Genomic DNA, 27588 nt, shown 5'->3' on the forward strand with positions numbered 1-27588 from the left:
AAATTAATATATCAAGTAATGTAATATTATTTATATTTATGCTTTTATAATATAATAATTATTCAATTGAATTAAAATTAAGAATTATATATATATATATATATATATATATAAATTTAAAATTGTGGTTAATCTTTTTTTTTTTTTTATGAGATACAGAATCTAAGTTTGATGTTGTTTGTATAGTAACCCTGACACATAACTCTTGTTCCTTAAATTCTTCTCAGATACTGCCTCACACATCCTGCCTCACACCTTCACTTATTTTCGAAAAAGGACCCGTTGACCTTCCTCTCCAATGTCTATGATTTCCAAGAAAAATCAATAGCTTTCATATGTGAGAAATCCTGAAGTGTGATTGTATTTTTGACATCCAGCAGAGCACCAGTTTATTTCCTGTTCATCACAGGCATATTCCAATGTCCATTTCAGGTGTTTTACAAAACCAGTAATATATAATAAATAAGAATTAAACATCTCATTTTCCGGTCTGAGTTTCATCACAGAGCCCTGACACAGTTATTCTGTTCGTTTAGTTCATTTGTGCAAATAAAATACGTTTTTTAAAAAAGAGTCACACCACCAATCAGGTGTGTAATTCAGCTGAAGCGTATACTGCTGTGCGGCTGTGTTCTGAAGTCTGCTGCACGATCACCTGAGCCGCCCTGTCATCTCACCAGGAGAAAGTAATGATTAAAGCTACAAGGCCTCAATTTGAAAAAGGATGTAATGACTTTGTTGCTGCATAGTCACGTCTCAACATTGGGGGCAGATGAAGCGCCCTTAATAAACGGCCATTGTACAAATTTCTATTGTAAAAGTTTTTTAATTTTTTTTTAACAAAAAAAAAACAAACAAAAAAAACGGTAATACCCTCTTGGAAAAGCTGTGTTTTGAAGTATTTTGTGCATTGTGTATTTTGAAAACAGGCGTTTTTCCCCTCTCCAGTTGTATCAGTTAAAGGGATAGTTCTTTGAAATTAATTTTTGATATGTTTTAGCTTACCTCAAGGGCATACAAGATGTGTCTTTGTTTCTGCAGTAGTTTCGATTTTGATATTTTTAGGTCAAGCCGTTGTCGTCTGCCAGTCATATACTGTAATGGAGGTATATGGTCATCACCTCAAAGAGCATGCACAGAGTAGTCCAAATTAAACATGATTTAATGACTCGTAAATGTAAGTACACATTGATGATCTAAGACACAAAACGAGCGGTTTGTGTGAAAAAATTTGCAGTATTTATATTGTTTTTACCTCTTGTAGCCACAAAGCGCCCGCGCCCTCAGATCACTTGGACGTGGCTGTGGTTACAAGAAAAATACAGTTCGTTTTCTCACACAAACCGCTCGTTTCATGTCTTAGGCCATCAATGTGTTCTTACATTTACTAATATTAAATCATGTTTAATTTGGACTTCTCTGTGCATGCTCTTTGAGGTGGTGACCATAAACCTCCATTATATGACTGATAGACACGAACGGTTTGACCTAAAAATATCAAAATTGAAAATACTGTGGAAACAAAGACACCTACATCTTGGATGCCCTTGAGGTAAACTAAAACATACCAAAAGTTAATTTCAAAGTGAACTATCCATTTAATCTTATTAACGTAAAGCTGTGATAACATGAACCCATAACTTGATAATTTGGAGTATTTAAACATTCACGATGGAGAATCTTTGTGGATATGTTTACTGTACATGTGCTCTCTCTGTCTGTCTGGGCTTGTTCACACAGAACACTTAGACGCGAACTGTGGAACTGGGGAAAAAAACGCAAGGTCTCGAGACATACTTTTTAAAAAGTTAAACTGATTTTAACTTGAACGCCTTATCATGCGCAAGACGCTGCAAACGATTCAAGACGCGAGCGCAAAGGTTTACACATACATCTAGCACGTGTTTACATAGAAAAACAATGGAAAAGAACCGCATTGGAATAGAAAAACGCCTTCTGTGTGAACAGCCTCTACTCACTCACTCTTTTGGCACTGTTCATCTCTTAAAATGTCTTTTCAGGTATGCAGTTCATCTGTCAGTTGTACGTCATCTGTTTCTCTTTCTCATCATTCTCTCCGCTGTGTTTTCTTCACAGTATGTCCAGTCCTCCAATATGGCCAGGAAGTCCCTTTTACAGAAAAAACAAGGGAGTCCTACTACAAGGTAGAGTGGTGTCTTACCGTATTTCCATGCTGTGAACCATCCCTCTTGGATTTCCATCTCTCTGTGAACCAGTGCTCTTTTTTTTTTTACCCGATTCAGTTCTACTTCCAGAAGGGATCTTAGTTTATTTGCATGCTATTTAGACGAGCCTTTCGTTCAACAAAAGGTACACATTCATGGACCTGGCTAGCTCCTACAGGATTTAGCTGAGTGGGTGTTTACTTGGTTTGTTTTCCCCTGGTTTAAAAAGAGCTGCTTCAAATCTGAGACTGATTTTCCTCACCTCTTTTCAATGTCGTATTTGGATCATGCCAGCTTTTCAGTTGTTACCTCTCTGTCTCATTCTGTAATACCCAGAGATGAAAAAATAATAATAATTCAGTTCTGACATACAAGTCTTTCCCGCCACTGTTGAACAAACAGAAGTGTGAAGTATCAAAAAAAAACTAAATGGATAAAATGAGACAAAAGATTCACCGGTAATTGTCCTGAACTTTGTATGATAACGGGTGACAACGGGTCCTTTCACCTCATATTCTTATTTCAGAAAATGCTAATGTTTATCAAATGTAAAATCAAATGTAATAGTTTTGGAAATAAAATGAAGATTTTTAAAGTAACATGTAATATGTGGCTTTAGTTTGTAAAAGTTCCAAGCATATAAATAAATCAATTAATAAAAGAAATATTAATTTAATTTAAGGAGAAATAAAATATATTTTTTTTTTACTTAAAAAAATGATTGCTGTACAGAGATATATGTTCTTAAAAAAAAAAAAAAAAGTCAGTAAGTCAGGTTGGTGAGATGTTTTTAACATGAGTAATTGTTGTTGCTCCTTTCAAGCTTACCAAGGCTACATTTATTTGATCAAAAATATTTCTTGCGAAATATTAAGCACTGGTAATTCTGATTCTCTGATGAAAAGAAAGTTCAAAAGAACAGTATTTGTTTTTTGTAGCATTACGAATGTCTACTGTCACTTTTGATCAACTGTATGTATCCTTGCTGAATTAAAGTATGTGTATTAATTTCTTAAAAAGAAAAATCTTACTGACCTTAAACTTTTAAACAGTAGTGCGTAAGATATTCCACCATTAGAAGATAACGTGTTTCATAAAGGGTTTTTGCTTGTCACTTTTTGCTTGCCTAAAAATTAATTGCTTTGTACACAGAACCCTTTTAAAGTCTATGAATCTATGAAAGCAAGCCTTTTAAAGCTAGACCTTGTGGCTGCTTCTTTGCTTATTTTAATAATGGCTGCAATGAAATGCCTTATTACACTCATTATCCTGCAGCAGGCAGAGAATTGAATGCACTTCTTCTCTTTATCTTGGACCCAGCACTTTGAGAGTAAATGCCACGATAACACTTGCATTGTTTTTAGTTTATTTAGTCACATTTAGTAGTTTATTTAGTGGTGTTTAAATGGTTATAGACTTCCTATTTGTTGCATTTGACTTTTGATGCTTTTTTTGTTGATAGAGAAATTGGACAGAGGACAGGAAATTATAGAGAATAAGAATTTCTCAAATGCTCACCATGACTCAACGTACCTGGTTCATGGTCACAGTTAGTTGCAGTTTTACGCTATTGAACCAGTCCTCCTCTTAACAATTGTATTAAATTTAAAGGGGACCTCTTATGTTGAGGTTTTGTTGAGTCTGTCAGTAACACACTGTTTAATTCCTTTCTCTATACAACCCCTATTTCTGAAGAGTGCAATGTGATATATGATTGGTTGGCTGGACCAGTGTTGTGATTAGTCAAGCATTTATGAGACAACGTTTTCTCTCCATTGATGCAATTTTATGGCTTTCAGTGTTTTCAATTTTATACAATAGGGGAACGCTATTATATATATATTCTGAAAGAGCACAGAATATCCAGATTAAACACACGCAAAATAAAAGCAGAAACAAGTGGTAAAAGCATTGCTAATGCACATTGTCTTTGACAAAAATATTAATTCCTCAGCTTTTTTATCAAAATGTTGCTGTTTTTATGAAACCCACTTTCAAGTGTTGAATATGTGAAGAATATATGAAGCTTGAATTAAACGTATTTTTGCATATGCCTTGGATGTGAATTTATTGTGACGTGTACAGTATGTTCCCGGAAGAAGCTCATGACTACAATCGAGATAAAGAATCGAATAGCTTCTTTTTTTTTTCAGGCTCAAACAGCAAAATAACACATTACACAAAAGAAATTAAAAAATGTACAAAAAAAAAAAAAAAGGACCCTTTAAGACCCATGGCTACTGTGGCCCAATGATACAAGTGGTTGACTTATTGACATGACCAGAAGCGTTTTTTTTTTTTAGACACCTCAATGAATTCGTATTCAGTGCACCTAAGATGTGATCTATATTTAATTTGACTGGAAATTAATTCTCACCAAACTCTAGAGACATTGACCGATGGCTTTGGTTTATTTCACAGCGCATGGCCCATCTTTTTGATATACTTGATATTCTTATCCCGAAATGTTCCTGATTTCCTTGCTCTAATCTCTCCTTATATGCACTTGAATCTCTCCACATGTATTTCTTTTGATGAGACTCACGCATGTGAATCACAGTAATCAGAGATTCAATTAACCTGGTGGCATTTAAAGCGGCACACTAATGGAAGTGCAGTACGAGAGCTGTTATTATGAATATGCTTTCTATATGAGGTGCGAGTGTGACAGTCCAGTGCCCAGCAGACATCCACTTCCTACAGTACCATAACAGAGCTACTCACTCACAGCCTGATCATTATTTTGCTTTTTTTTTTTTTTTTTTTGCGTTTAGTTACATAAACCCCTGCACCATGATGAGTATCTGATGCATGCGAATGAGTGCCTAGTTATATATAGTTGGTTATACACCATCACCCTCTTAAACATGCTTACATGACAGAAAAAAAAAAAACATAACACACCCTCTCGAAAAGCATCTTTAGAGTGCCGTGCAGACAGCGGCTTGTTCTGTATAATTGGCAGTTAGCTGTGTGTTTTGTAAACTCTTTTGTGGCTGTGATATTATCTAACGCGTGGGGAGGCGGCAGCGATACACCTGCAAAGGCTGCCACATTTGTAGGAGGGACATCTGCTGAGCTCGGAAGTGCTAGCAAACACTGACGTGCGTTTAGAGTTTGTGCGTACTGCGCCCTCCGCTTGGCTACTTGCTCAGATATGCCATTAAACACTAAAGCAAAGTTTTCTTCTGGTTGTCCAGGCCCTTTCCGCTGCATAGCTATTGAAACATCAGTTAGATCTAAGGTGCTGGCTTGATATAATCAGCAGATTTAGAGGAAGTTTTTACAAAGCAAAAATAAGTTATTAAGGCTAAATAATCCTTTTTAAGAGACATGTGGAGGCAGAACAAGAAAGGTGCATGCCAGCCGCATTAATTTTTTAGATTTAGCTCCTTGTTTTCCTAACAAAAGCTAATCTGGTGCTGAACGAGTAGTTGCTCTCAGCTTGTTTTCTAGTCATTGCAGCTATTTAGAGAGACACCAAAGCAGAGGATTTTGTCTGAGGGTCTTGGGGACCAAAATGAGGGAGCGACTGGCAAATAAATGGTTTAATATTTTGAAAGTGATTCACTTGGATCCTTAGATGTAATTTAAAACTTAGTTTTAGCACTCTAAAGTACAAAGGTAATGTTAGAAATAAATCAATTTTTGTGTTTTTCTACCTTCTGAAGTTGCTGTGAGATGAAGATTTTGCAGATAAGTGTCTAGTTAGACTAAATGCCGGACTATGTATTTTACTGCTGACAGGCCAATCACTGGCACATTGTCAGTCATGTCAGCCCAGAGGTCATTTAGTTTCAAAATGGCTTTATTTGAAGTCTACCAGAAACTTCATAACATGTCATCACTTGTAATCCATTGTAAACACAGATTGGGGGAGTGTGTAGCATGTGAAGTCTGTTGAAACTGCCATTTGTATCATGTTTAAAGTCCATACAGTGGTGTGTTTCAGGGTGATATTCAGTGGCCTTCAGGAATTGAATAGGAAGTTTGCTAAAACAATATTGTAAATCAATAAGTCAATAAATACACATGATATTGATTTGATGCAAGGAGATACTAAATTCTAATTGTAAAAGATCATGCAAAATAATACTTTTATAAGAGATTTATGGAAAAAGACAATTTTCTTTGATCCCATCAACTCTTGAACCCATTGAATGGCCCATTTAACCACAGTATTTGACCAGGTTTTGTTTCCAGGCATGACTGAGTGTGTGTGTATGTGTGTATGTATGTGTGTGTATATATATATATATATATATATATATATATATATATATAGTATATTATCCTCACATTCTTTCTTGTGTGACACACCTGAATGAAAGGCTCATTTTTGCGGGTCTTTGTCTTCTTAGGTGATATAAAGCACTCTTGTGCGACAAGAATACTATTGGGGAGGTCAGAAATCTCTCAGATATCGTTAAAACTATCTTCATTTGTGTTCTGAAGATGACAAAGGTCTGACAGGTTTGGATCGACATGAGGATGAGCAATTAATGACAGAACTTTCATTTTTGGGTGAACTAACCCACCCTTGCTGAATAAAAGTATTAATTTATTTTTTCTAATTAGTTTTACAAATCTGGCAATTCATCTAAAAGAATCCTGTCGTCACCTGCGCATAATAAATTCTGGGGAAGGCTAAGCGTCCATCTGTTTTATCCTTCTTTGCCCAGGAAACGAAGGATGCATTTCGATGCCATATTTGAAAGACCCTTTGAATTGGGACAGCCTTCGTCACACCACTATGACACAATCGGCCTTCGAAAGCGGCCTTCAAAGGATGCAGCCTCTCTATTGGGAAGCAGTGAGAATCTGTGTATTAGCGCTGTGGCAAGTGGTCCATATCCTGCCTCTTATTGGATTTTTAACAGACTTTTTACTGACGGAAATGGCAAGCAGAGAACAGCACAAAGACCGAGAAGCTCTGAGAACTATTTAATAAGGGATTACCAGTGAGATTTACTTCTTCAGTTTCTCTGCAAAACTGATCATTGCTCTCTCTCCCCCTTTCTTTCTTTCCTTCTTTCTGTCTCTCTCTCTCTTTCGCTCCTTTATTTTCTCACACTCTCTCACAGCTAAGCACCTCTCACCTCTCGCCCAGTTACCAGTAGGTCGGGATTGATTTGGTGATTGTGGAAGGCCTTTTGACACTCCATGAAAAACGATCCAAATAAACCGCCCTCTTTCCTCTCTTCTTTTTTTTTTTCTTCTCCAGCCTCTTCATGTTGAGTAGCGCCTCTAAAGTTCAAAGACTGTAGAAAGCCGTGCCTGCATTAAGAAATGCTTCTGTTGGTAAATTGGTTAAATTAGGGAGTGATTATAACTTTTTTTTTTCATTTTAGGAAAACCATCATGATGCTTGGTTGTTTACTGTTGCCAAACTGGGAAGGGACGTTCCTTGTTGATTGCAAGGTTGTTCTGTACAGTTACAAGGATATTCTGGGAGGTTCTTAGGTTGTTTCTGGGGTGTCTAGGTTGTTGCTAGGTGGTTGTAAAGTAATATCAATTTTTTTTTCTCATCAAATCCCTTGATTTGCTCTTTTGAGCTGCATGGGCTAACAATGAACAAGTCAATGGCTGTATCCAAAATAGCATATTCTCTTGAGTAGGTATTTATTTTGAATAAGTAATTTTTGAACGTTGAAAAGTATGTTCTAAATAGGATGGTACAATGGGGCTAAAGGTACACTTTAAGGAAAAAAAAAGTGCTTTCCACGTGTCCCATTGTGTATGTATAAAATATATGTTTGTATGGAACATTTATGGACCAACATATTTTGTCTGAAAATAAATCATAAAAGTGAAAAAAGGCTCAAACTATTGATACAAATACTTTAGCTAAAATGATTTGTTTAATAATGTCCAATTTAATAGTAGTTCAAAATAATCACTTTAACACATTTTGCACCTTTTTTCTGTTTATTTTGATAAATAAAATAATTCATTTTTGTTCAATAAATATACTGTCATTCAAATATGTAAATTTAAAACTTACAAGTATTTAAAAAAGTAAAGATTCTGAAAGCAGTGAAGGAGATCCCATAATAATTATATTATAGATTTACAGTGGTAAGATAACATTAAATCACATTTTATACAATATGCTTAATATATATTTATTTTTCATTATATTAGGTGGACGCCCAACTTGGTATATATTTACCATCTGAATCTAACCACATCAACAAATGAAAAAGTCAGCCGGCCATTTAGTATCATGTTAATTATTGTACCTTTTAAGTAGGAGCGCCTTTTACCCCAAATTACCATACTTTTTCATATTCTTTCGTACCTTAAAGGAGTAGTTCACTTTTGAAAAAAAACTTTTGCTGATAATTTACTCACCCCCCATGTCATCCAAGATGTCCATGTCATTCTTTCTTCAGTCGAAAAGAAATTAAGGTTTTTGATGAAAGCATTCCAGCATTTTTCTCCATATAATGGACTTCAATGGTAACCAAATGGTTCAAGGTCCAAAAGACACTTTCAGTGCAAACTGTTCAAAGGGCTTTAAATGATTCCAGACGATGAATAAGGGTCTTATCAAACGAAACGGTAGCTCATTAAAAAAAAAAAAAAAAAAAAAGAAGCTTAAGTTTTATAAGCTCAAATTGTCGCCTTGCTCTGTTCTGTGACTCAGGTTTATGACTCTCCTGTTCGGATTCGTTCATCTAAATGAACAAATCTTTTTCCGAGTCATTTGGTTCATTCAACGAACGAAACGAACAAAACTGAAAATCATTCAGAAGACATTTGTCTCAAAATATATTCAATAATTTTAGTGATTCTCTTAAATATTCAACATCTTAAAACAGATAAAATATTAGATAAAATTAGCACAGAATAAACTTTGCGTTGCTGTCCACGATCGCACCAAGGATCAGACAAATTTCAAAGTGCATCTTGAAAAACAGATGTTTTGGAAAGTGCTGCGTCAAGTTTTTGTGCCATCCAGTGGTTTAGAGTAAAATTAAACCAAGGAAGGGTTTTACCCCATCAGGAGCCTCGAGCCCCGTTGTCCCATGCCCCAACATTTCCCATGTTGAAATGATAAGGTGACCTACCAGCATCAATTGTGTCACTTCACTGCCAATCACAAATCCTCTCCCAGGGGCTCATAGTAAAGTGTCTATACTTTTGCCTACTTTTTTTATGACTACTGTGAATTTGGACATACTAGTTTAGCCACACACTGTTTTTTGCCTCCAATAATAGAAATATGTGATTTTGGAAGCACCTTATGTTTTTTTTTTATTTTTATTTTTATTTTTTTTTATGAGTCATGACAGTAACAATAAAGAGAATGGAAGTCTTGGTGAGATGCCCCAGTTTCCCAGAGTGAACTTTCCCCTTCACTGTGACTCAGTGTGACCTTTGGGTTGTTACAGCATGTTTACACTTCAAGTTTGCATTGAATCATTCCAGGCCAATAGGACTAAAACAAAAACATTATTGATGTGCTGTGACATGCATTGGAAATGCATGCATATTCCCTGGTCAAGTCCACAATAAAAACTGCATACATTTATGAATTTATGTAAATAAAATAATTTCAGTTTAAAAGTTTGCAGACCAAAATTAGTGAGACCCTCTTCCTACAGGCCGACTGTGTTCATCAAGTGGACGAAACTAACTTTTGGTTTTGAATTGTGATGAATTGCAGCGAGACACGTCCCACAATTTTTTTTTTTTTTTTTTTTTACTAGCCGCAACAGTTTCAAATTCAAGAGCTAAGTCACTTGCTTGCTGAGAAGAAAGGCTGTCAGGATTGGACGGAGCTGTGGAACGCTTTCAGTAATGCTTTTCAGACCTTATTATTGTCAACGCTTGGAAGTGTTCGCTGGAACAAGAACGCTGTCTCCTGCCTGCCTTCCCTTCCCTGCTGTCTTGCACGTTCCCTCTTTTATCTCCTCTTTGTTCTACAAGAGTTGTATGAAAATGAATGTGACAAAACGGAGCCGTGTTTTGAATGTAGTCACATCTACTATGTGTATGGGAATGTGTGTATACTTTCATATCAGTGTGTGTCTGTCTGCACTGTCCTTTCATCCTTTCCTATGGTTCCCTTACTGTAACGTTATCAGGATTATCGATGATCGCATATGATATATATATGACCTCACAACCATATGCACAATGAATAAATCCAGCTTCAAAAGTTAAGCTCAATCAATTAATATATATATATATATATATATATATATATATATATATGAAGAGTTCAGATGCAAAAGCCTCTAAATGCCATTTGAAATTTTCTTCTTGAATGATGATTTTTATCAAACTTGTATATTTAAGTTCAGTAATTTCACTTAAATAACAATTAATAGGTGATCATCATTGCCATTTAAGTGAGATCACCGAACTTAAATATACAAGTTTGATAAAAATCATCATTCAAGAAGAAAATTTCAAATGGCATTTAGAGGCTTTTGCATCTGAACTCTTCATATATGTCATGAATCTGGTTTGAGCAGAGAAGAAACATGATCTGTGTGCAGTCTTTATTACAAATAAACTCAAACTAATAGAAATGCTAAGGAATCTTTAAAGCTTCAAAACAGGAACAAAACAACCATCCAAAATAGCAACGTCAACAGACAACATCGACAGGACTAAACTCAGGCTTATATACAAGCAAACAAGAAGAACTAATGAGCCTTATGAACAAGACACACATGAATTCGACTAACACAATCAGGAACAGAGGGGACGGAGGAAGTCAGAACTAATCAACAGGTAGAAGATTAAGTAGAAAATATAGCTGCGAGCAGCGATTGCGGGCCCAAGCCGGTGGCACCGCAACCCCTATGCCTTTAGTTACCTAAAGGCACCGGGATGGTGGTACCGCCGGCTTTGGCCCTTTATCGCTGCTCACAGCTATATTTATATTTAATATAAAGCCGGTGGCACCGCCACCTTGGTGCCTTTAGGGTTATTCTGTATGACGTGCAAAAACGTAACCCCCACTTTGACTGTCGAAAAGAAGTGTATTGTAGAGCTTGCATCAATGCGGACTCGATGCGCTGTGCGCTGTAACTCCATGTGGCTTTAAGCGCGTCATTCTCCACTCGGGATGCGCATAAGCGTTTTGTGCCACACTGTACTGAGCCTTTCATATCATAATGCAATGACAGATTATTAATTGCCTTTCTTGTTCAGTTCTATCTATTATGTGTTGATAAAAGATAGGACAGAGCACTAAAAACCTCAAACAAAGCACTAAAAACTTAAGCTGTTTGCTGTGTAGTCTGAGAATGAGCTGTTTGATTTGCACCCTCTTCCTATTCACTGTCCTCCATAAAAACCAGCTATTCAGGTCCATGTTGTTCTAGAAAGTGTGTATGTTGCTGCCTCAATTAACATCTCTGCTATACATTTAAAACATGGCTATATCTAAAATAATTTATCTTTTTGATTTTTGTTATCTTGTTTTTCATGAATGTATTTTACAACAATACAAAGAGCAATGTGTATTTACCACTAATGTAGTTTGTAATGGCTTTTTTTGTCATAGATTATAATCTCATATTTTTTTTTGGATTTGTTATTTATCTTTATAATGAAGTTGTCTGTATTAAGTAGATTGTGTTTAACACACACAAGAGTGATTTATCAGTTCAACACATAGTTATAGAAATTCTACTTTATCTAAAAAAACCTGCACTTTATACACACACACACACACACATACATAAATACAATATAAATAAAAATACAAAAAGAAACATCAAATGTGTTTTTAGTCAGAGTATTATTTTATACAGAAACAAATATTTGTAATTCAGAAAAGAATGAAGTTAGTGTTTTAAAATCTTAAGGAAAACAAATACATTGAAATATAGCACAAGAATTTTAAATTCATTCAGCTTCAATTACAAATACAATCTTACTTTTATTTAAAGCAAACTATACATTTAAAAGATGGGGGTTATATGCCTATTTTGTCATTTAAAAAAAATACAAAATTGTTATGCAAAAAGAAAAGGACTTAGAGACAAGGACTTATAGGAAAAATCGCAGCCAGCCACACTGTGTGGTTCAAACATACATAAACACAGACAACAGCCCTCCCCTCCCCCCACACACACACACACATGCACACACACACACACACACAAACACAGACAACAGCCCTCCCCTCCCCACACAGACACACACACCCACAGAGAGAGAGAGAGAGAGAGAGAGAGAGAGAGAGAGAGTGAATCGCAGGGGAAATAAATCCATTCAAACTACAATATCTGACTTTCTGTTGCTCAGAGCGAATGACTTTAAATTGGAAAGTTGATCGGCTTGACGAGAACAATATACGTGGAAAGTTTTGTAACTGTAGGTAAAATGAGCAAAGTTATAACACACTTTATGTGTCCTTTTTTAGTCATAAAATTCATTTCCTCGTCACGGCCAGACCGTTCGAGATATCAAAAATCCGTCCGGAATTGAGCATCCTCAATGTCTTGACTTCATGCACACCGAGTTTGGTTGTGATTGGTAAACACATGCGTTGTAATTTGATGTATTTCTCCTAGGAGAATTATTCAAACAACCCATAATTCCCAACTTCCTTCTTAAAACTTAGAGCACGAAAGTTGTTTGGCCTGATGTGATCTTTAATTGTACCGAGTTTCATATTAATTCATGCAAGTGTGTTTGATTTATGGACAAATTTTCGAATCCCAGTCCAGGGGGCGCTGTCGAGCCGCCCTGCCACGCCCGGTTACCAGCTTCAGCCCGGCCCTGATGGCCATGGGTTCTGACCCGTGTGCAAAGTTTCAAGAGTTTTAGAGGATGTTAAGGCCCCCGAAAATGCCAGAGAAGTTGCACACAGCAAATAAAGGGTTAAAATTAACCTGACAGGCGCCCCTCCTCTCACTCACACAGAGGGACACTGAGACACTGGCAAAATTCTGAGATTTTCTCTACATTCAAACAAACATATCTGACTTTCTGTGGGTCCTAGCTAATAAGTGTCAATTAGAAAGTTGTCCGGCTCGAGGAGTACAATATACATACTGATTTTTGTAACTGTAGATAAAACTAACAACCCCACTTTTGTCAAAAGGTGGCGCTACTGAGCCCTCACCACACCTGTTTCTGAAACGTTGCACATGTCTACTGGCTAATAAATGTGATGTGTCTGTCGAGTTTCATGCAATTTGAAGCATGCTAAGAGTCTCAAAAGCATCCTAAAAGAATGGTAAAGTTTGATGCGTTGCCACGGCAACAGTTTCAAAGATATCAAGAATCCATTTACAGGTCTTCATCTGCCATGTATTTGCATTATACAGATGAAGTTTGAAGCAAATCGAGTTAAAATTAGAGGGTGATTTCAAAGCATTTTGAAAATGACACACTTCCTGCTGCCAGTTGGTGGCGCTATAACTTTGACTCACAATAGTCACATCCATGTGATCGTCCTCTTACAGCGAACACACTGCTGAAGTTTCATCAAGATCGGTTGATGTGTGCTGAAGTTATGATACACTTCCTGTTTCACGTTTCTCGCCATAATTTTGTTTCCTCGCCACGGCCAAACCGTTCGAGATATCAAAAATCCCCTCGCAAACTTTCATCCTCAATGTCTTGACTTCACGCTGACCGAGATTCGTCGAATTTGGATCAAAGCTCTAGGAGGAGTATTAAAAATTCCATTGCGAGTGTTTTACGAACAACCCTAAATAGCCGACTTCCTGTTGGGCTGGGGTAAAAAGTAAAAGCGCGAGGTATAGATGAAACGATGAGATCAACATGTGTACCGAGTTTCATATTATTACATGCAAGCGTGTTTGATTTATGGACCAAGTGTTCGGACCCCGTTCCAGGGGGCGCTGTCGAGCCCCCCTGCCACGCCCGGGTACCAGCTTCAGCCCGGCCCTGATGGCCGCGGGTTCTGACCCGTGTGCAAAGTTTCAAGAGTTTTCGAGCATGTTAAGGGCCCCAAAAGTGCCCAAAAGGTTACAAAATAATAATAAATATAGCTGCGAGCAGCGATGGCGGGCCCAAGCCGGAGGCACCGCAACCCCGGTTCCTTTAGTTACCTAAAGGCACCCGGGTGGCGGTGCCGAAGGCTTTGGCCCTTTCATGATTAAATGTTAAAACGGCTTGCCATACTCTGTCATTTCGACTAGTCACAATTATGTTACAGATATCTTAAATGATAATACAAACTATCCAAAGTGTAACGACTAGACAGAAAGACTTTGTTGATATCTACAATGTTAATTCCGGACAGGCAAACTTAGCTTTTAAATGTTAAAAGGGCTTGCCATACAGGGACGTAGGCTCAGAGAGAGGCTCACCATATTCAGACCAAAATATCTGACTTCCTCTTGGTCTGAGCTAATGACTATGTATTAGAAAGTTGTACGGCTTGAGGAGTACAATGTATATACCGATTTTTGTAACTGTAGATAAAACTAACAACCCCACTTTTAAGTATATATATGGTGCCTTTAGTGTTATTCTGCACGACGTGCAAAAACTTAACCCCCGCTTTTTTAAGTATATATATATATATATATATATATATATATAAAGAGGGTTATTCTGCACGACGTGCAAAAACTTAACCTCCGCATTGACTGTCGAAGAGAAGTGTGCAGAAGAGCTTGCATCAGTGAGGGCTTTGCAAAATATATATACATACAAACACACACACACACACACATATAAATGAGGTTAGTGTTTTACAATATTAAGGAAAGCAAATGTATTGAAATATAGCACATTAATTTTAAATTCATTCAGCTTCAATTACCAATTTGTAGTTTACCAATTTATCTTACTTTTATTTAAAGCAAACTATACATTTAAAAGATTAGGGTTATATGCATATTTTGTCATTTAAAAAAATACAAAATTGTTATGCAAAAAGATAAGGACTTGCAGAAAAAATCTACAGTCAGCCACACACACACACACATAAACGCAGACACCAGCAACCTCCCTCTTCCCCATACAGACACTGATAGAGACAAGATACACATCCAAACTGCAATATCTGACTTTCTTTTGGTCTGAGCTTCTTACTGTTAATTAGAAAGTTGATCAGCTTGACAAGAACAATATACGTGGCATGTTTTGTAACTGTAGGTAAAACGAGCAAAGTTAACACATTTTATGTGTCCTTTTTTAGTCATAAAATTATTTTCCTCGCCACGGCCAAACCGTTCGAGATATCAAAAATCCGTCCGGAATTGAGCATCCTCAATGTCTTGACTTCATGCACACCGAGTATGGTGGTGATTGGTAAACACATGCGTTGTAATTTGATGTATTTCTCCTAGGAGATTTATTCAAACAACACATAATTCCCAACTTCCATTTGAACTGTCTTAAAACTTAGAGCAGAGATGGGCGCAGGTCACGCAAGTCTCAAGTAAGTCTCAAGTCTTAACCGTCAAGTCTCAAGTAAGTCCCAAGTATTTTTTTGGGGGGGGGCAAGTCAAGTCAAGTCACAGGCTATGTCAAGTCAAGTCAAGTCTTGTAGTAGGTTAAGTCAAGTGCAAGTCAAGTCACCTTATTATTTTAATTTTACATGCAGAATCTGATCTTAATAAAATGAAAAGACAAGATAAGTATTTGCCAGTAAATTACAATAATTTGCATTGTAAATACTCATGTTCAGTAAAATACACCATGGAATCAAACTAAATTGTAACTTCATAAAATTATTTATTTTTCACTTCTGCCAACAGTGTGTTTGAAATGTTTTAAATTTTCAACATTGAGTCCATAAAACAAATAACAGCTTAACATCCTACAGACTCTCTGAACACCTTCCTCTCTCTCAAACACAGTTTACAAACAATATTAAACTTTGTTACATTTCTCCTCTCTCTCTCTCTCTCTCTCTCTCTCTCTCTCTCTCTCACACACACACACAGTGGCGGTTCTAGACCATTTCAACTGGGGGGGCCAAGCTGGGGCCAGTTGTACTGTTAGAGGGGCCAGTTACATTTAGACCTTATCATTTTCTGCACTGCACTGAATGCATAAATAAGCAAAATACCATGTTTATAATTATCCAACAATTTGCATTTGCATTATATTTTTACATTTGCATTACATATATCAGTCTGTATTTGAATTTCCATTTTATTTTTTTACATTGAATATACAGTATGTATATATATATATATATATATATATATATATATATATATATATATATATATATATATATAATTTTTACAAATTAATCTACGATTTTTGTGGGTTTTTTTTTTTTTTTTTTGCAAAAAGATCAGCAAATTATCCTCTAAACTGGCCTTTTTAGGGGGCTTTCCTCTCAGGGTGAATGAGCTTTTTTATAATTGTTTTTTTCCTGACATCTTTGAAAGACAGAAGCAATAATTAATGCATCCTTGGCCAGGATATAATTATAAAATATGACATGATTTTAAAAGTGACCTATAATATCGACTATGCAATACACTTTAATTTATCTAGTGCTAATAAAATTATTAAGCCTATTTGGAGAGAGAGATGTTTATAATGTGACAATATGTCAGTCATCGTGATTCGTGTAATAAGATGACTAGGCCTAGACTACTTGTTCTGAGCAGGTGTTGTCAGTGAACAGGCTGTAAAACTGTTGTCTAAGTTACAGACTGATACTAATTAAATGGGAAACGAATCGATTACCTAACGTAACCTCGGTTCTCTCTAGATGAGGGAACGAGCATTGCGTAAGCTAGCTTACGCTACGGGAAAGATTCATCTTACATCAGTCAAGTTGTCATAGTTTTTGTCAAACAAGTTGTGAATTTGTTGTAACATTAAAACAGGAGATCATGACTTACTCCGTGCTCCAAGTGATGTTCGGAGCTCCAGTGATTAGTTTCATCTGTGGGACGGGTGAAGAAACTTTCGGAAGATGTTGTAACAGAATCATATGAACAATTCCAGGATATGCTTTTTTTCATTGGTTGTTGCATTAAATTTTACCCAGATACAATAGTGCCCTTTTCTGATTGGCTATTAAGTAGCACTTCTCTTTTTTTGATTGGCTGATGCGTAGCAGGGTCGACTGCTGAACTCCAGGCGAGACGCGCTTGATTCTCACGTGAGAGCGGCGCGGCCAGAGAAATTGCGTATATTAAATATATTATTAAGTTTTTCCGCATGAGAAATACAATGTGTGACGGGAGTGTGAGACAAAAGACTGAAACGAGTGACTGTCATGCTCAATGCGTGACACACTATAAAAAAAATATTTCACACTGACTCCACATTTAGGGGGGCCACAAGGGGGTCCAAGCTTGTTGTCGCAGGGGCACTGGCCCCCCCAGGCCCCCGCCTAGAACCGCCACTGCTCACACACACACACTTTCTCTCTCTCTCAAGAAGCAAAAACATGACTGCTAAAGGTTGTATCAGCGATGGCGGGGTAACATCACTTAACATCACGAGTGATATTCCCTTAGGCCACGCCCCCTTGTCTCCCCAAAGTATTATAAGCAATCATGCGCATCCCGTGTGCAGAACGATGCACTTGAAGCAACACCAAGTCACAGCACGCAACGCTTCACATTGAAAAGAACATAGCGAAGGGATGGTATCTATAATCTATGCTTAGTAGGGCTGCACGATTTGGGAAAATGTCATATTGCCATTATTGAGCCAATATTGCAATTGCGATTTGCGACTCCGATATAATAAAATGGTTTCATGAGTCCAACTTGCTTGGTTCTAAAGTAAAATGCACACACAGATTAATGTTTATTTCTCAACTCAAACTAAAAACAACAACAACAATAAATGATTGATAACACCTATAATGATCAATAAACCATCAACCAAACCAACATTACAGTGATTCCATCAATTGAAAGCCATCAACTTTTTAAAAAATTATTAGGCTTAAAAAAAATATATAACAGCTTTTAAATTAAGTGAACTTCAAACAATCCCCACATAAACCCATAATAAAAAACATATTTACCTGTGCCCTTCCTGTCTTAACAGGTACAGAAATTGAATAAAGTTATCAAACAGTCTGCGCTGCCTGAATCATAAATTATATATATAATAATCCTTATTAAAGCTACAAAAGTTCTTTACTCAAGATCAGTGAGTAATTTTCTAATTTCCCTTTGTTCTTTTAACTTTACTGAAAGAACGCTTTATTCGCTGCTGGCCCTTTAAGAGCACCCGTTGCCGAGACGCGGATCTCACACGCGCCTCATAGCACAACTCACAACTCTCACATTTTGGCATAATTGTGTGTGCTATTGTTCGTTCAAGCTCGAAAGAGAACTGTTTATTCTGGGCTGGCACACGGTCAGTGCATGCGCATTATGCGAGTCTCATCTATTCTAATCTAGGGCACTCACAGGCAGCTTTTCACTTCTTGTCGTGCAAAATGCGAAAAGGCATTTGAACCAATAAGAGGGGGATCTTGTAACACTAGTCAAAGGATGACAAAAAAGAAGAGATGCTGCGCTAATAGCCCTACTTTGTTTATTTCATTTAAAATCGCGGCACTTTGCGTTATATAATTGCATAGGTTTGAGATCGCTATTACGACTGCGATATAATTAATCGTGCAGCACTAATGCTTAGTGTATTCTAAAGGGCAATAAACTCCACTCCAGCAAGATAGTCATTTTATGCAAATCATAGACCTTTATGCCTTATCTACAAAGAAAGTATAATATTGGGAACATTGATCTTGAAGAGAGTGTCGTCGTGTTACTGTCGCAACCGAACGCGACGCGCTAATGCTGATGCATGGAGAATGACTGAGGCGAGATGACTTTCCGTTAACTTTAACTTAGAGACTAAAATATTAATTTTACCACACATTAAGCTATTGAATGACTTTAGAAGTCTTGGAATATAGTGTGAAAACTTGATTGTGCTTTACAGTTTTTTATGCCTTTAGTGGGGCTTAACAAAATAACACAATATGCAGAATGTCGGACGTCACTTATAGGCTAAACTGTTTTTATAGATAAAACTATTTACATTCGGCAGTCATGAAAACAAATCTCAGATAACGGTTGACTAGGTAACAATGTGTAATTTTGCGCCGGAGTTCTCCTTTAACTTACATTAGCTAGCTAACTACGAACGAGCTAACCAGATAACATTAACAAATTGACAAGCACTTACTGGGCAGAATATGGCTCTTCAAATGACGGACGAAATTGGAGGTTGTCATCTGACTGTCGATCTTAACGTTGCATGTCTTGCAAAGCGCTGTTCTTTTGCCATCTTGTTGTAAGAAATTCTTGAATCCAAAAGCGACGACGACCCTCGTTATCCCTCCGGCTGACATGTTGATGTGATCTGATGTAAGTGGGCGTGGTGTGCGCGTAAGGTATGAGAAGGCATGACTGATGATCTCTGATCCAGTCATGACAGCGCTATTCTCAGCCTGCGCTCCAGCTGGATCAACTTTATTTTTTTTTTACATAATTTATATATTTTATATTCAAACTGAAAACATGATGTGATTAACACTCAAGTCATATTATTACATGCAAGTGTGTTTGATTTATGGACCAAATTTTCAGATCAAGTTTATGGACCAAGTTAATTTAATTAATAAACTAATTATATAAAACTATTAATGCACTACAATTAAACTGGTTATATGCCTTTACTTATAAAAAAATAAAAAACTTATTTAAAAAAATACCAGGCTTAAGGCATTTATTTTTTATGCAGGCCATACACACAGGAGTGAAATGGTTAATACCCCTCCCCCTACAAACACACACACATACACAGACAGGCAAAGACAGCAGGCTCAGATTGAGCAAGACCAAGTTATAATATTTGTATAATTTAATTTAGAAACAAATGATGTATAATTACATTTTTAGAAGATATGAGGCTTTTAGTGTTTACTTTTTTGACATTACTTTAATCTTTTGCCATAGTTGCACATGTCTATTGGCTAATAAATGTGATGTATCTGTTGAGTTTCAAGCAATTTCAAGCAAGCTAAGAGTCCCAAAAGCATCAAAAAATAATGTTAAAGTTTGTTTCGTTGCCACGGCATTTTGAAAGTGACACACTTCCTGCTGCCAGTTGGTGGCGCTATAACTTTGACTCACAATAGTCACATCCATGTGATCGGTCTCTTACAGCGAAAACACTGCTGAAGTTTCATCAAGATCAGTTAATGTATGCTGAAGTTATAACACACATCCTGTTCCATGTTTCTCGCCATAATTTCGTTTCCTCGCCACGGCCAAACCGTTCGAGATATCAAAAATCCCGTGGCACTTTTTCATCCTTAATGTCTTGACTTCACGCTGATCGAGTTTCGTCGAATTTGGTTCAGTGCTCTAGGAGCAATAATTTAAATTACATTGCATGTGTTTTAAACACAACCCTAAATAGCCAACTTCCTGTTGGGCTGGGGTAAAAAGTAAGAGTGTGAAGTATATATGAAACGATGAGATCTATATGTGTACCAAGTTTCATATTATTACATGCAAGTGTGTTTAATTTATGGACCAAATTTTCAGACCAAGTTTATTGACCAAGTTAATCTGATTAATAAACTAATTATATAAAACTATTGTCAATTCACTACAATTAAACTAGTTATATGCCTTTACTTATAAAAAATAAAAATAAAAACTTATTTAAAAAATACCAGGCTTGAGAAATGTATTTTCTTTATGCAGGTCATACACACAGCAGTGAAATGGTTAAGCCCCCTCCCCCTGCACACACACACACACACACAGACAGCCAGCCAGCCAGCCAAAGGCTCAGAGTGGCCATATTCAAACAAAAATATCTGAGTTTCTGTGGGTCCTAGCTAATAAGTGTCAATTAAAAAGTTGTCCGGCTCGAGGAGTACAATATACATACCAATTTTTGTAACTCTAGTTAAAACTAACCACCCCACTTTTGTCAAAAGGTGGCGCTACTGAGCCCTCACCACGCCCGTTTCTGCAACTTTGCACATGTCTACTGGCTAATAAATGTGATGTGTCTGTCGAGTTTCATGCAATTTGAAGCATGCTAAGGGTCTCAAAAGCATCCTAAAAGCATCCTAAAAGAAGGGTAAAGTTTGATGCGTCGCCACGGCAACAGTTTCAAAGATATCAAGAATCCATTCACAGGTCTACATCTGCCGTATGTTTACATTATACATATGAAGTTTGAAGCAAATCGGGTAAAAATAAAAGGGTGATATCTAAGCATTTTGAAAGTGACACACTTCCTGCTGCCAGTTGGTGGCGCTATAACTTTGACTCACAATAGTCACATCCATGTGATCGTCCTCTTACAGCGAACACACTGCTGAAGTTTCATCAAGATCAGTTAATGTATGCTGAAGTTATAACACACTTCCTGTTTCACGTTTCTCGCCATGATTTCGTTTCCTCGCCACGGACAAACCGTTCGAGATATAAAAAATCCCCTCGCAAACTTTCATCCTCAATGTCTTGACTTCACGCTGACCGAGTTTCGTCGAATGTGGATCAAAGCTCTAGGAGGAGTATTTGACATTCCATTGCGAGCGTTTTACAAACAAACCTCAATAGCCAAATTCCTGTTGGGCTGGGGTAAAAAGTAAGAGCGCGAGGTATAGATGAAACGATGAGATCAACGTGTGTACCGAGTTTCATATTATTACATACAAGCGTGTTTGAGTTATGGACCAAGTGTTCGGACCCCGTTCCAGGGGGCGCTGACGAGCTGCCCTGCCACGCCCGGGTACCATCTTCAGCCCGGCTCTGATGGCCGCGGGTTCTGACCCGTGTGCAAAGTTTCAAGAGTTTTCGAGCACGTTAAGGGCCCCAAAAGTGCCCAAAAGGTAGTAAAATAATAATTATTATAATAATAATAATAGTAAAGAAAAATAATCCCAAGGAAAACAATAGGGCCTTCGCCCTTTCAGGGCTTGGGCCCTAATAAAATATAGCTGCGAGCAGCGATTGCGGGCCCAAGCCGGTGGCACCGCAACCCCGATGCCTTTAGTTACCCAAAGGCACTGGGATGGTGGTACCGCCGGCTTTGGCCCTTTATCGCTGCTCACAGCTATATTTATATTTAATATAAAGCCGGTGGCACCGCCACCTTGGTGCCTTTAGGGTTATTCTGTACGACGTGTAAAAACGTAACCCCCGCTTTGACTATCAAAAAGAAGTGTATTGTAGAGCTTGTATCAATGCGGACTCGATGCGCTGTGCGCTGTAACTCCATGTGGCTTTAAGCGCATCATTTTCCACTCGGGATGCGCATAAGCGTTTTGTGCCACACTGTACTGAGCCTTTCATATCATAATGCAGTGACGCAATGACAGATTATTAATTGCCTTTCTTGTTCTGTTCCATCTATTATATGTTGATAATAGATAGGACAGAGCACTAAAAACCTCAAACAAAGCACTAAAAACTTAAGCTGTTTGCTGTGTAGTCTGAGAATGAGCTGTTTGATTTGCACCCTCTTCCTCTTCACTGTCCTCCATAAAAACCAGCTATCCAGGTCCATGTTGTTCTAGAAAGTTTGTATGTTGCTGCCTCAATTAACATCTCTGCTATACATTTAAAACATGGCTATATCTAAAATAATTTATCTTTTTGATTTTTGTTATCTTGTTTTTCATGAATATTTTACAACAATACAAAGAGCAATGTGTATTTTCGATTAATATAGTTTGTAATGGCTTTTTTGTCATAGATTATAATCATATATTTTTTGGATTTGTTATTTATCTTTATAATGAAGTTGTCTGTATTAAGTAGATTGTGTTTAACACACACAAGAGTGATTTATTAGTTCAACACATAGTTATAGAAATTCTACTTTATCTAAAAAAAACCCTGCACTTTATACACACACACACACACACACACACACAAATACATGTAAATAAAAAAACAAAAAAAAAACAAACATCAAATGTGTTTTTAGTCAGAGTATTATTTTATACAGAAACAAATATTTGTAATTCAGATAAGAATGAAGTTAGTGTTTTACAATCTTAAGGAAAACAAATATATTGAAATATAGCACATGAATTTTAAATTCATTCAACTTCAATTACAAATACAATCTTACTTTTATTTAAAGCAAACTATACATTTAAAAGATGGGGGTTATATGCCTATTTTGTCATTTAAAAATATTGTTATGCGAAATTGTTATGCAAAAAGACAAGGACTTAGAGACAAGGACTTGTAGGAAAAATCGCAGCCAGCCACACACACACACACATAAACACAGACAACAGCCCTCCCCTCCCCACACAGACACCCACACCCACACCCACACACACACACACACAGAGAGAGAGAGAGAGAGAGAGAGAGAGAGAGAGAGAGAGAGAGAGAGAGAATCGCAGGGGAAATAAATCCATTCAAACTACAATATCTGACTTTCTGTTGCTCAGAGCGAATGACTTTAAATTGGAAAGTTGATCGGCTTGACGAGAACAATATACGTGGTAAGTTTTGTAACTGTAGGTAAATTGAGCAAAGTTATAACACACTTTATGTGTCCTTTTTTAGTCATAAAATTCATTTCCTCGCCACGGCCAGACCGTTCGAGATATCAAAAATCCGTCCGGAATTGAGCATCCTCAATGTCTTGACTTCATGCACACCGAGTTTGGTTGTGATTGGTAAACACATGCGTTGTAATTTGATGTATTTCTCCTAGGACAATTATTCAAACAACCCATAATTCATAATTCATAAATAACTTCCATTTGAACTGTCATAAAACTTAGAGCACGAAAGTTGTTTGGCCTGATGTGATCTATAATTGTACCGAGTTTCATATTAATTCATGCAAGTGTGTTTGATTTATGGACAAATGTTCGAATCCCAGTCAAGGGGGCGCTGTCGAGCCGCCCTGCCACGCCCGGTTACCAGCTTCAGCCCGGCCCTGATGGCCATGGGTTCTGACCCGTGTGCAAAGTTTCAAGAGTTTTCGAGGATGTTAAGGCCCCCGAAAATGCCAGAGAAGTCGCACACAGCAAATAAAGGGTTAAAATTAACCTGACAGGCGCCCCTCCTCTCACTCACACAGAGGGACACTGAGACACTGGCAAAATTCTGAGATTTTCTCTACATTCAAACAAACATATCTGACTTTCTGTGGGTCCTAGCTAATGAGTGTCAATTAGAAAGTTGTCCGGCTCGAGGAGTACAATATACATACCGATTTTTGTAACTGTAGATAAAACTAACAACCCCACTTTTGTCAAAAGGTGGCGCTACTGAGCCCTCACCACGCCCGTTTCTGAAACTTTGCACATGTCTACTGGCTAATAAATGTGATGTGTCTGTCGAGTTTCATGCAATTTAAAGCATGCTAAGGGTCTCAAAAGCATCCTAAAAGAATGGTTAAGTTTGATGCGTTGCCACGGCAACAGTTTCAAAGATATCAAGAATCCATTCACAGGTCTTCATCTGCTGTGTATTTGCAGTATACAGATTAAGTTTGAAGCAAATCGACTAAAAATTAGAGGGTGATTTCAAAACATTTTGAAAATGACACACTTCCTGCTGCCAGTTGGTGGCGCTATAACTTTGACTCACAATAGTCACATCCATGTGATCGTCCTCATACAGCGAACACACTGCTGAAGTTTCATCAAGATCGGTTGATGTATGCTGAAGTTATGACACACTTTCTGTTTCACGTTTCTCGCCATAATTTCGTTTCCTCGCCACGGCCAAACCGTTCGAGATATCAAAAATCCCCTCGCAAACTTTCATCTTCAATGCCTTGACTTCACGCTGACCGAAATTTCGTCGAATTTGGATCAGAGCTCTAGGAGGAGTATTTAAAATTCCATTGCGAGTGTTTTACGAACAACCCTAAATAGCCGACTTCCTGTTGGGCTGGGGTAAAAAGTAAAAGTGCGAAGTATATATGAAACAATGAGATCGACATGTGTACCGGGTTTCATAATATTATATACAAGCGTGTTTGAGTTATGGACCAAGTGTTCGGACCCCGTTCCAGGGGGCGCTGTCGAGCCCCCCTGCCACGCCCGGGTACCATCTTCAGCCCGGCCCTGATGGCCGCGGGTTCTGACCCGTGTGCAAAGTTTCAAGAGTTTTTGAGCATGTTAAGGGCCCCAAAAGTGCCCGAATAGTCGTTAGAAAAATAAAAGAAAAATATAGCTGCGAGCAGCGATGGCGGGCCCAAGCCGGAGGCACCGCAACCCCGGTTCCTTTAGTTACCTAAAGGCACCCGGGTGGCGGTGCCGAAGGCTTTGGCCCTTTCATGATTAAATGTTAAAACGGCTTGCCATACTCTGTCATTTCGACTAGTCACAATTATGTTACAGATATCTTAAATGATAATACAAACTATCCAAAGTGTAATTACGACTAGACAGAAAGACGTTGTTGATATCTACAATGTTAATTCCGGAAAGGCAAACTTAGCTTTTAAATGTTAAAAGGGCTTGCCATAGAGGGACGTAGGCTCAGAGAGAGGCTCACCATATTCAAACCAAAATATCTGTCTTCCTCTTGGTCCGAGTTAAAGACTATGTATTAGAAAGTTGTACGGCTTGAGGAGTACAATGTATATACCGATTTTTGTAACTGTAGATAAAACTAACAACCCCACTTTTAAGTATATATATGGTGCCTTTAGTGTTATTCTTCACGACGTGCAAAAACTTAACCCCCGCTTTTTAAGTATATATATATATATGAAGAGTTCAGATGCAAAAGCCTCTAAATGCCATTTGAAATTTTCTTCTTTAATGATGATTTTTATCAAATTTGTATATTTAAGTTCAGTAATTTCACTTAAATAACAATTAATAGGTAATTATCATTGCCATTTAAGTGAAATTACTGAACTTAAATATACTAGTTTGTTAAAAAACAATCATCATTAAAGAAGAAAATTTCAAATGGCATTTAGAGGCTTTTGCATCTGAACTCTTCATATATATATATATATATATATATATAAAGAGGGTTATTCTGCACGACGTGCAAAAACTTAACCCCCGCATTGACTGTCGAAGAGAAGTGTGCAGAAGAGCTTGCATCAGTGAGGGCTTTGCAAAATATATATACATACAAACACACACACACACACACACACACACACATATAAATGAGGTTAGTGTTTTACAATATTAAGGAAAGCAAATGTATTGAAATATAGCACATTAATTTTAAAATCATTCAGCTTCAATTACCAATTTGTAGTTTACCAATTTATCTTACTTTTATTTAAACCAAGCTATACATTTAAAAGATTAGGGTTATATGCATATTTTGTCATTTAAAAAAATACAAAATTGTTATGCAAAAAGATAAGGACTTGCAGAAAAAATCTACAGTCAGCCAAACACACACACACACACACACACACACACACACACACACACACACACACAAATAAATGCAGACACCAGCAACCCCCCCCCCTCCCTCTTCCCCACACAGACACTGATAGAGACAAGATACACATCCAAACTGCAATATCTGACTTTCTTTTGGTCTGAGCTTATTACTGTTAATTAGAAAGTTGATCGGCTTGACGAGAACAATATACGTGGTAAGTTTTGTAACTGTAGGTAAATTGAGCAAAGTTATAACACACTTTATGTGTCCTTTTTTAGTCATAAAATTCATTTCCTCGCCACGGCCAGACCGTTCGAGATATCAAAAATCCGTCCGGAATTGAGCATCCTCAATGTCTTGACTTCATGCACACCGAGTTTGGTTGTGATTGGTAAACACATGCATTGTGATTTGGTGTATTTCTCCTAGGACAATTATTCAAACAACCCATAATTCATAATTCATAAATAACTTCCATTTGAACTGTCATAAAACTTAGAGCACGAAAGTTGTTTGGCCTGATGTGATCTATAATTGTACCGAGTTTCATATTAATTCATGCAAGTGTGTTTGATTTATGGACAAATGTTCGAATCCCAGTCCAGGGGGCGCTGTCGAGCCGCCCTGCCACGCCCGGTTACCAGCTTCAGCCCGGCCCTGATGGCCATGGGTTCTGACCCGTGTGCAAAGTTTCAAGAGTTTTCGAGGATGTTAAGGCCCCCGAAAATGCCAGAGAAGTCGCACACAGCAAATAAAGGGTTAAAATTAACCTGACAGGCGCCCCTCCTCTCACTCACACAGAGGGACACTGAGACACTGGCAAAATTCTGAGATTTTCTCTACATTCAAACAAACATATCTGACTTTCTGTGGGTCCTAGCTAATGAGTGTCAATTAGAAAGTTGTCCGGCTCGAGGAGTACAATATACATACCGATTTTTGTAACTGTAGATAAAACTAACAACCCCACTTTTGTCAAAAGGTGGCGCTACTGAGCCCTCACCACGCCCGTTTCTGAAACTTTGCACATGTCTACTGGCTAATAAATGTGATGTGTCTGTCGAGTTTCATGCAATTTGAAGCATGCTAAG

General features: G+C 37.5%; 1 protein-coding gene across 3 annotated transcripts in view; it reads left to right on the plus strand.

The window, feature by feature from the left end:
* Window positions 1-27588, plus strand: part of foxn3 (forkhead box N3) — a 126972-nt gene that overhangs the window by 65616 nt on the left and 33768 nt on the right. For all 3 annotated transcript variants that reach the window (XM_039671326.2, XM_089120249.1, XM_089120248.1), the window contains exon 4: window positions 2098-2165. In XM_039671326.2, coding sequence (XP_039527260.2) covers window positions 2098-2165 — 68 coding nt within the window. The remainder of the gene's footprint in view (window positions 1-2097; window positions 2166-27588) is intronic.

This window comes from Pimephales promelas, chromosome 15 (genome assembly GCF_988280905.1).
Source record: "Pimephales promelas chromosome 15, fPimPro1.hap1.1, whole genome shotgun sequence".
In the NCBI taxonomy this organism is placed as follows: domain Eukaryota; kingdom Metazoa; phylum Chordata; class Actinopteri; order Cypriniformes; family Leuciscidae; genus Pimephales; species Pimephales promelas.